Source organism: Bos taurus, chromosome 9, assembly GCF_002263795.3.
Source record: "Bos taurus isolate L1 Dominette 01449 registration number 42190680 breed Hereford chromosome 9, ARS-UCD2.0, whole genome shotgun sequence".
Taxonomy (NCBI): domain Eukaryota; kingdom Metazoa; phylum Chordata; class Mammalia; order Artiodactyla; family Bovidae; genus Bos; species Bos taurus.
The window spans coordinates 81,092,856-81,104,355 of NC_037336.1; the positions used below are offsets into that span (position 1 = coordinate 81,092,856).

General features: G+C 42.1%; 1 protein-coding gene across 6 annotated transcripts in view; it reads left to right on the forward strand.

Annotated features, from left to right (window-relative positions):
- The window catches only part of PHACTR2 (phosphatase and actin regulator 2), a 297,881-nt gene that overhangs the window by 97,397 nt on the left and 188,984 nt on the right, over window positions 1–11,500 (forward strand). The window contains exon 1 of one of the 6 annotated variants that reach the window (XM_059889920.1): window positions 301–701. The exons of the other annotated variants lie outside the window; for them this stretch is intronic. Coding sequence (XP_059745903.1) covers window positions 650–701 — 52 coding nt within the window. The 5' untranslated portion in view covers window positions 301–649. Of the gene's footprint in view, window positions 1–300; window positions 702–11,500 lie in introns of those variants that run through there. 6 annotated transcript variants of the gene reach the window in all.

Sequence of the window (11,500 nt, forward strand, 5' to 3'; positions counted from 1 at the left end):
GTGCATGCAAGTCACTCTAGGGAGAAAAAGTATAAGATGTCAATTAAAGGACAGGGATGGATTTTAGCAAAGATATTAGAATTTAAACAGCCAAAGAGAATTTCTTTCAAAAACCACACTGGATGGGTATACATTAATTTCAGAATGTTGATATTACTCAAAACAAATAGGAAATTCTGATTTTCAAGTTGTCTCTCAAGTCAGTTTACAGACCACCAAAAACTTTGTTCATTCGTCATTCAACAAACATTTGTGAAGCCTTCTATCTGCCAACATGGTGCTTCTTGCTAAGTGTCTGTCAGTAAAATGAAACTCTTGTTTTCTTTTGATCTGACACTGCTGTGGGAAGACAGATAAGTTCTAGAAGAGGAAGTGCTTAGGGTAGCTGTGTACAGTACAAAGGGGAAGAGTCAAGGGGAAGCTCTGCTTGACGAGAATGGAGAAGCTCCAAGGGGAGGTGACATGTGGGCTGAGGGTTTGAGGAATAGGTTCTCTAAGCAGTGGGAAACATGAGTTACCAAGCCAAACCGGAGTCTATTCGCCCCTGCGCAGTAATGCCAATCTACTGACCCTGGACTGTGGTGAAGGAAAGTACGGTGTTTACTGCAAAGTATCTAACAAGGGATCAAATAAGGAAAACAGGCAGCTCATGCTCAAAAGACCTGGCCTCCCCAATGGCTTTCAGGGAAGGGCTTTTAAAGGTAAGTTGAGGGAGAGGGTCACAAGGTACCTGATCAACTCGTGGACATTCTTCTGATTGGTTGATGGTGGAGAATTGGGTGGTATTTCAGGAGTCAACATTATCAACATCTGGTTCCAACTGTCTGGGGTCAACATTCTGGTGTTAGCTTGAAGTTAGCTTCTTCCACCTGATGGGGGTTTTAGTATCTTCAAAACAACCCAAAGATATGGCTCAGGATATTATCGCTAGCTCTTGAGAAGGAACTAAAGGCCCTTGACTTTGTTTTATGGCTAAACTCTGTTTTGTCTTGATTGACTGCTTTCCTTTGTTTCTGAATTTTCTCACTTCTCTAATTAAATTTGCTCTTTGGAACTTGGGGAAGGCCTAGGAGGCTAAAGCTTTTCAAACAAGAAACGGGGAACCTGAGGGGTGGGGGTTGGGAGATCTATCCCTGGAAAGGCCCCACAGGGTCCTGCTCACTTTTATTCATTTCTGGCAGGGGTCTCTGATTTTGTAGTTACACATTATTATTTTTACAACTAAGATGGCATGATTCAATTTGATAACTTATTCAGCTGACTTGGCCTAAAATGATCTTGACCAATTCTAAAAAATAAACTTGCTTTCAGGGCATAAATACTTTATACCATTAAGTTTCATAAATATTTATTAAGTAACTAACCACAAGCAACATGATATGTCACTACGTAGGTAGCCCTGGAGAATTAAAAAGAATCTTCTCATCTTTAAAAAGAAATTTTTTAATTGAGATGAAATTTATGTAGTATAAAGTTAACCATTTTAAAGTATACAATCCAATCTAAATACAAAGTATTTAGTAAATTCATGGTGTTGTATAACTATCAATTACTCTGTGCACGCATATCAAGTTGCTTCAGTCATGTCTGACTCTTTGCAACCCTATGGAACTGTGGCCCACCAGGCTCCTCTGTCCACAGGATTCTCTAGGCAGGAATACTGGAGTGGGTTGCCATTCCCTCCTCCAGGGGATCTTCCCAACCGAGGGATTGGACTGCCATCTCTTATGTCTCCTGCTTTGGCAGGTGGGTTCTTTACCACTAGCACCACCTAGGAAGCCCACCCACTACTCTACCTGGTTCTAAAATATTTTCATCACCCAAAAGAAAACTCTTTCTGTATCCACTGTGCAGTCATTCTCTATTTTCCCCTCCACCTAAGCCTCTTATATGCACCAATCTGCTTTCTGTCCATGTGGGTTTACCTATTCTGAACATTCCTATAAATGGGATCATATGGTATATGACCTTTTATTATCTGATTTTTTTTACTTAGGATAAAGTTTTCAAGGTTCATCTACCTTATAGAATGTATCAATGCTTCCTTTTATGCCCGAATAGCATCAGTATGGATTCTGCGTGGATATGCCACATTTTGTGTGTCCGTTCATCCACTGATGGACATTTGTGTCATGAATAGCATTAAATATTGTAAGCATCTGTGTGCATGTATTTTGGGGGTATCTGTTTTCAGTTCTTTGGGGTATATGCCTAGAAGTAGAATTGCCTAGGTCATATGGTAATTCTGTGTTTAACTTTTGAGGAACTACTAAACTGTTTCCACAGTGGCCGCACCGTTTCACATGCCCACCAGTAATATATGAGGGCTCCAGCTTATGAATATCCTCATCAACACAGGTCACTTTTCATTTTTTAGGTCATAGCCATCCTAGTGATGTGAAATATTGTCTCACCATGGTTTTGGTTTGTATTACCCTTATGACTAATGATGCTGAGCTTTCTTTCTTATGTTTGCTGGCCATTTGTGTATCTTCTTTCTTCCATCTCTGATGGTAATTCCAATCGAATTTATAAAAATGTTCTGAACACTAATAACTTCATTAGGATGAGTGAAGTACTTCACAAGAGGATTGATTTAGGCAGGAAATAGTTTGCTCTGTAAATTATAGTTTGATTGTTTAAAAACCATTTTTATTATTTTGTGGTTATTATATTTATTATCATATTACACACAAGTGTTGTTATATTGGTTAAAATATGAACTTGTGAGTGTCTTCTCAGTCATAAGCATTATCTTATTCTCTGTAATAGCTTAGGTCTTATAGAAAGTTACTCAATTTGAGCCAGATCTATGATCTACCTATTAGTAATTCATAGCATTTTGAGATATTATTATAGGTTTTATTTGTGGAATAAAGTTTCATAAATTGTGTACTATCCCAATATGTATCTTTTGCTATATAAAGTATATACATAAGTATATAAAAGATGGGAGAGAGAGAAAGAGAGGGAGTGTCTTAGGACTCAGAGAGATATTGAAGTTAGATTTCAACAATTCAACTCAACAATTATTTCCATATAGCATATTTATTCTATTGCCTCGTCTGAAATAAAACTCTCCCTTTCTCTCAGTCAGAAAGTGAAAGATATCTTTCTTAATATTTCCAAGGGAAGTTGCTGCTCATTTTTCCTCATTAACTTGAAGTATACAAAGATTAGACACTCTAACAAGGAAAGGCCTAGAGCTAATGTTCTTTATCTGGAGAAAGAGAAATACCCCAGTACTATTTGCCGTGCCAATCAAGACCCCCATAATAGTTTTGTGTACTTAAAAATTTTGCGTTGAGCAAGTGTTGCAGAAATTGTCCAGGTTCTGGCCATATAGCAGTGAACAAAACAGGGCTTACATTCTATCAGGGGAGATGGGTACATGAGCAAATATATGAGGTAGTTGTAAGTGTTGTGACGCAAAATAGAATGTGGTGTCAGGAGCATGACATGGCTGCTTGAAGACAGAGTGGTCAAGGAAGGCGTCTCTGAGGACATGCAGATTTGTGAAGAAGCTGTGAGTGTCAGAAAAAGGGAACAACATGAGATCGGGCAGGCTTCATCCACTGGGGGGATGGCTTGGAGGTCAACATAGAGGAAGTGACATGATTTCAAAGGAGAGTGGTAGAAGATAAGTTCAAAGAAATAGTCAATTTAGGATAGGCCAGTGCTGAAAGTTTGTTGAAGGCTTCCCAGGTAGCTCAATGGCAAAGAATCTGACTGCCAATGCAGGAGACTCAGGTTCGATCCCTGGGTCAGGAAGATCCCCTGGAAGAGGAAATGGCAACCTATTCCAGTATTCTTGCCTGGAAAATTCCATGGACAGAAGAGCCTGGAGAGTTGCAGTGCATGGGGTCACAGAGTCAAACACGATTGACCACACATGCACAAAGGTTTATTATACTTGGAGCTGCAAGGATCAAATGTATCTGTCTTTGTGCTGGGAACCAAGTCTAGCTTCTAGTGGGGTAAAGAGAGTCTGTATTAGTTTCCTGTCGTTGCTGTAACAAATAACTGCAAGCTTAGTGGCTTAAGCCACACGTTTATTTTCTTATGGTTCTGGAATCTGAAGTGTGCCAGTAGGGCTGCATTTCTTTGGAAACTCGTGTGTGTGTGCTAGGTGTATGCTGAGTCTCTTCAGTTGTATCGGACTGTTTGTGACCCCATGGACTGTAGCCCAGCAGACTCCTCTGTCCATGGGATTCTCTAGGCAGGAATACTGGAGTGGGTTGCCATTTCCTTCTCCAGTGGATCTTCCTGACCTAGGAATTGAACCCATGTCTCTTGTATCTCCTACTCTGGCAGACGAGTTCTTTACCACTAGCACCACCTGCGAAGCTCTAGAGGAGAATTCATTTCCTTGCCTTTACTTTCATGTAGACTCCACCCACACCCCTTGGCACATGGCCCCTTTCTCCATCTTCAAAGCCAGTACCAGCGCTTCTTCTTATCTCTAACATCTGTTCTGGTCCTTACATCTTCTCCCCTGATTCTCATCCTCTTGGCTCCCTTTTCTAAGGACTCTTGTAGTTAGACTGAGCCCACCCAGATAATCTAGGATAATCTCAAGATCTAATTTAATCACACTTGCAAAGTCTCTTCTGTCATATAAGGCAACATATGCACAGGGAAGCCTCGTGTGCTGCAGTCCATGGGATCACAAAGTGTTGGACACGACTGAGCAGCTGAAAAACAACAGCAACATGCACAGATTCTGGAGGTTAGGATGTGGCCATGTTGGGTGGAGGAATTAGAGTGTTCTTCAGCCCATCACTGTGGGCTCTCTTGCTTAAGAGAAGTCTGATTTCTTTTACAGTGCTAGTCCCAACCCTCCCCAGGCTGTATTTTCCCTACTGAAGGTTTCATTTTTAAGGTTCTTTCCCTCCACTTTCTGGCCAATGGTAAGGTAATTTAAATGCATTAGAATTTTGGATTGCAAAATTTGTTTTGCAAAATTTATTGGATTTACATAAGGGTAAAGATGATGATTGTAGCCATGGAATTAAAAGATGCTTACTCCTTGGAAGGAAAGTTATGACCAACCTAGATAGCATATTCAAAAGCAGAGACATTACTTTGCCAACAAAGTTCCGTCTAGTCAAGGCTATGGTTTTTCCAGTAGTCATGTATGGATGCTACAGTTGGACTATGAAGAAAGCTGAGCCCCGAAGAATTGATGCTTTTGAACTGTGGTGTTGGAGAAGACTCTTGAGAGTCCCATGGACTGCAAGGAGATCCAACCAGTCCATTCTAAAGGAGATCAGTCCTGGGTGTTCTTTGGAAGGAATGAGGCTAAGGCTGAAACTCCAGTACTTTGGCCACCTCATGTGAAGAACTGACTCATTGGAAAAGACTCTGATGCTGCAAGGGATTGGGGGCAGGAGGAGAAGGGGACGACAGAGGATGAGATGGCTGGATGGCATCACTGACTCAATGGATGTGAGTCTGAGTGAACTCCAGGAGTTGGTGATGGACAGGGAGGCCTTGCGTGCTGTGATTCATGGGGCCGCAAAGAGTTGGACACGACTGAGCAACTGAACTGAACTGAAGGGTAAAGATGGCCTTCATTGTTGTTTAGTTGCTAAGACGTGTCTGACTCTTTTGCAGCCCCATGGACTGTGGCCCACAAGGCTTCTCTGACCATGGGATTTCCTAGGCAAGAATACTGTAGTAGGTTGCCATTTCCTCCTCCAGGGGATCTTCCTGACCCAGGGATCAAACCCATATCTCCTGCACTTGACCACTGAGACAACCAGGGAAGCCAAAGATTGCCCTATTAATCTCTTTATCCCCAGTGCCTAATAGAGGTCAGAGTACATGTTCAATCGATATAGAAAGTGGTGGATTTTCCTCGTGGTCCGGTGGTTAAGAATCCACCTATCAATGCAGGGGACACGGATTCAACCCCTGGTCCAGGAAGTTTCCACATATTGGGAAGCAACTAGGCCCATGCCCCACAACTGCTGAAACCTGCACACCCTGGAGCTCATACTATGCAACAAGAAAAGCCCCTGCAGAGAAGCCCAAACACTGCAACAAGAGAGTAGCCCCTGCTCGCTGAAACTAGAAAAAGCCTGTGGGCAGCCATAAAGAGATAAATAAACAAAAATTTTTTAAATGCATAGAAGATGGTGATGATAATTACATTATGAAATGAAGGAGGGTGTAGTTTATGGTTTTCTTAAAGATACCCATAGAAATGATGAGATTTTCTAATTCCAAGTATGAATACAGATCTATTATATGCAAATCATATTTATTGTACATCCTTTCCCTGGACAGTTCCTGAGGGGGGGGAAAGCTAGAAAGTGTCAGGGAAGGAATTTTACCATCTCAGAAAGAGAGGAACATATTTCTGGTACCCAGTCTAAATTGTCCTTTTGGTGATATTTTTAAAACCACGTGAAGTTGCAGCATTTGAATTTCTATCAAGCCCCACTTTTGTGAGGAATCAGCTAAACATTAAATTAAGTAATATGGGCTTTCTTCTAATGTAAACATTAAATTAAGTAATATGGGCTTTCTTCTAATGTAGCTAATACTTCTCTGTGATGAAGAAATACAGTTTGGCCTCATAATGGTATCTCCAGAAAATGCCCTTGAGTGTGGGGATGGAAGGTGATACAAATTAGTGAGAGACATAGCTGTGCAAAAGCTGAAGGTTGTACTGGCCACTTTATGGGGCATGAAGAGGCTCCTGCGTGTAGGAGGCCTTTCTCTTGCAGTGTGTGTCACTGCATGGCAGTCCCGTGGAGTTGTTTACTGCTGAGTGTGCTGCCAAGGGGAGGAAAAAATTCCAAGGAGACACTTATTGAAATGGAGCCCAAACAGAGCAGTGTGCTCTTCCAGGACAAGAATTATCAGCCCTGGAATCATGAAATTCAAATTAAAGCAGCGTTCAGACTGCTGCTCAGATTCATCTGAAGTGTTCTCTGCAGTGTGTTGTTCGTCACTGGGAACAACCTGTAAGATGCGCCATCTGTAACACAGCGTCACAGACCTCATCAGAGAGCAGACAGTGTGATCCACGCTGACCTCTGAGAAACAGTCAGCGGAATTGCTTCTGTATTTTCACCTTCCTGGGGTTTTCACTCTCTGCTAAGGTGATGTCTGTGACAAGAGGAGGATGAAAATCTCGGATGCCTGACAAAAATAAATAATGTGATTTGACTCTTTCTTGCAATAGTCCCTGGTGGCTCAGATGGTAAAGCATCTGCCTAAAATGCAAGAGACCCGGGTTTGATCCCTGGGTCGGGAAGATCCCTTGGAGAAGGAAATGGCAACCCACTCTAGTATTCTTGCCTGGAAAATCCCATGGACAGAGAAGCCTGGTGGGCTGCAGTCCATGAGGTTGCAAAGAGTCGGACACGACTGAGCCACTTCACTTCACTTCACTTTACAATAATAAGATGAGTATTCACAGATATTGTTTATTTAAGATTAAAAGCCTTTATTTTACTATCACATGAAAATCCTCTTGTCTTGTATGGATGAAGTATGTCCAGGAAGCCACAGTCAGTCATATCAATTTTATCTAATTTTAGGGGAAATTTAAGAAATATCAAATCTTTGATTTGGCGACATGTTTGGTTACGGTTGTAGGATCTCTGTAGGTACTGTATGTTGCTCAGTCGCTCAGTCGTGACCGACTTTTGATGACCCCATCGACTGCAACACTCCAAGCTTCCCTGTCGTTCGCTGTCTCCTGGAGTTTGCTCAAACTGTTGTCCATTGAATCAGTGATGCCATCCAACCATCTCATCATCTGTCATCCCCTTCTCCTGCCTTCAATCTTTCCCACCAACAGGGTCTTTTCCAACCAGTAGGCTCTTTGCATCAGGTGGCCATAGTATTGGAGCTTCAGCATTAGCTTCAGTCCTTCCAATGAATATTCAAGGTTGATTTTCTTTAGGATTAACTGGTTTTATCTCCTTGCTGTCCAAGGGACTCTCAAGAGTCTTCTCCAGCACCACAGTTCAAAAGCATCAATTCTTTGGTGCTCAGCCTTCCTTATGGTCTAACTCTACATCCATATATGACTAATGGGAAAATCATAGCTTTGACTATACAGACTTATGTTGACAACGTGATATTCTCAGGTTTTTAATATGTTGTCTAGGTTGTCATACCTTTTCTTCCAAGGAGCATGTGTCTTTTAATTTCATAGCTGCTGTCACTATCTGCAGTGATTTTGGAGCCCAAGAAAATAAAATCTGTCACTGCTTCCACTTTTTCCCCATCTACTTGCCATGAAGTGATGGGACCAAATGACATGATCTTAGTTTTTTAATGTTGAGTTTTAAGCCAGCTTTTTCACTCTCTTCTTTCATCCTTATTAAGAGGCTGTTTAGTTCCTCTTCACTTTCTGCCATTAGAATGGTATCATCTGCATGTCTGAGGTTGTTGATATTTCTCCTGGAAATCTTGATGTACTGCATTTCCAGTTCCAACTCATTTACCCAAATAATCTTATTACTAAACACCTATCCCCTTATTATAGCTCAAAAATAAATACTTAGTAAAACTAATGCTAAGTAGACAACTATCATTAATCCTTTATGGGGTTGTTACATAGCTTGCTCAGTGTTCAGTCGTGTCCAACTCTTTGTGATCCCATGGCCTGTAGACCACCATGTTCCCCTGTTCATGGAATTTTCCAGGCAATAATATTGGAGTAGGTTGCCATTTCGTACTCCAGAGGATCTTCCTGACCTAGGGAATTTGTGGGATTTTAGTTCCCTAACCAGGATCAAACCTGGGCCATGGCAGTGAAAGTATGAAATCTAACTACTGGACCGCCATCGAATTCCCAGTGCTTCATGTTTTTGTTACTTGAAGAAACACAAGCTATAGGAATGCCTTATACCACAAATTCTTTCTTCTTTCTCTCTCTTCAGCAGCAGAGTTCCTTGTTGAAAGTCATGAGGCAGGGATTAAAGTGCTTTATGCAAAAACGGAACATCCTTCTCAGGTTTTGATATAAGTTTTTTTTTTTTTTTAAATAGTAGTTAACTTATGTATGGTGCACTTCAAGGAGGTTTAAGCTTCTTTAAGGACAGCAGTCTTTAGAACCCTTCCTGCCTCCATCTACATCGCCTGCAGCAGTGCTCTGCCCGATGGTATACCCATTGAGTATGCACTCAGTTGAAGACTTTCTCACTCTAACAGGGAAAATACAAGGCCATGGATCTAACTTCACTCCCAAATCCCACAGACTGGGTCTTATCAGCAAAGGAAGTTTAGATCCCGTTCCTTGCAACTGTATATGCATCTTAGAAATGCCGGACTTCTCATAAAGAGCTCAGTGAAAGTCGTTCAGTCGTGTCTGACACTTTGTGACCCAATGGACTATAAAGTCCATGGAATTCTCCAGGTGAGAATTCTGGAGTGGGTAGCCTTTCCCTTCTCTGGGGGAATTTTCCCAACCCAGGGATCAATCCCAGGTCTCCTGAATTGCAGGCAGATTCTTTACTAGCTGAGCCACAAGGGAAGCCCTTCATAAAGGGCAGGTATTCTAAAAAAGCATCATTAAGAGACATAGTGAGTAGAAAAGGAAAAAAAAAATAATGGTAGCCCTAAGATTTTTTTCTTATTCTGTAGGGCTGTTTTCATGGAATCTGTTCCACTTCTAGGATTATGGTACAATGCCATTTATTCTGGAAATTTATAACGAAGGTATGAAAGTAAGTAATGAGGGAACTAAGCCAGAAATATACCGCCATAGATTGACTTTGAGATCCCAGTAAAGGAACTGAGATGGATCACTTCCCAGGTCTGCCGCCCATCACCCAAACCACCCCAGCCGGCTCCTCCCTTGACCCGATGCTAAGCCAATGCTCAGTGTGTATTCCTCCAGAAACGGAGAAGCAAAAGTACATGAACCGCCCAAAGGAGAACCTTGAGCTGTTTCCTTTCCCCCACTTCAAGCACTGGCTAAAGCTCACCTAGAGACGCCGCTTCTTTGAAATCCACATGATACTGTTCTTTAGGCTGCTTCTATTTGTGGGACACTAAGTATGGTAGGCTACAGTCCATGGGGTTGCTAAGAGTCAGACACCACTGAGTGGCTTCACTTTCACTTTTCCCTTTCATGCATTGGAGAAGGAAATGGCAACCCACTCCAGTGTTCTTGCCTGGAGAATCCCAGGGATGGGGGAGTCTGGTGGGCTGCCATCTATGGGGTCACACAGAGTTGAGCTCGACTGAAGCGACTTAGCAGCAGCAGCAGCAAGTGTGTTTTTATACCTTCTCCTGGGTATCTACATTTTACCTATATATTTGTTATATTTTTAAAATTACATTTTACAAGGGAGTATTCAGTTCAGTTCAGTTCAGTTCAGTCACTCAGTCATGTCTGACTCTTTGCGACCCCATGAATCACAGCATGCCAGGCCTCCCTGTCCATCACCAACTCCCGGAGTTCACTCAGACTCACGTCCATTGAGTCAGTGATGCCATCCAGCCATCTCATCCTCTGTTGTCCCTTCTCCTCCTGCCCCCAATCCCTTGCAGCATCAGAGTCTTTTCCAATGAGTCAACTCTTCGCATGAGGTGGCCAAAGTACTGGAGTTTCAGCTTTAGCATCATTCCTTCCAAAGAAATCCCAGGGCTGATCTCCTTCAGAATGAACTGGTTGGATCTCCTTGCAGTCCAATGGACTCTCAAGAGTCTTCTCCAACACCACAGTTCAAAAGCATCAATTCTTCGGCGCTCAGCCTTCTTCACAGTCCAACTCTCACATCCATACATGACCAAAGGAAAAACCATAGCCTTGACTAGATGTACCTTGTTGGCAAAGTAACTGCTTTTGAACATGCTATCTAGGTTGGTCATAACTTTCCTTCCAAGGAGTAAGTGTCTTTTAATTTCATGGCTGCAATCACCATCTACAGTGATTTTGGAGCCCCCAAAATAAAATCTGACACACTGTTTCCACTGTTTCCCCATCTATTTCCCATGAAGTGATGGGACCGGATGCCATGATCTTCGTTTTCTGAATGTTGAGCTTTAAGCCCACTTTTTCACTCTCCACTTTCACTTTCATCAAGAGGCTTTTTAGTTTACTCAGCCATAAAAAGGAATAAATTTGAGTAAGTTCTAGTGAAATGGATGAATCTAGAGCCTGTTATACAGAGTAAAGTAAGTCAGAAAAAGAAAAACAAGTATAGTATCTTAATGCATATATTTGGAATCCAGAAAAATGCTACTAATGAACCTACTTGCAAGGCAGCAATAGAGAGTGCAGACATAGAGAACAGGATGTGGACACAGCAGTGGAAAGAGAGGGTGAGATGAATTGAGAGGGTAGCACTGAAGCATGTACATTACCAAATGGAAAATAGATGGCCAGTGGGAACTTGCTGTGTGAAGCAGGCAGCTCAGCCTTGTACTCTGTGACCACCTAGAGGGGTGGGATGGGGTGGGAGGTGGGAGGGAGGCTCAAGAGGGAAGGGTTACATGTGTACCTATGGCTGATTCAGGTTGTTGTAAG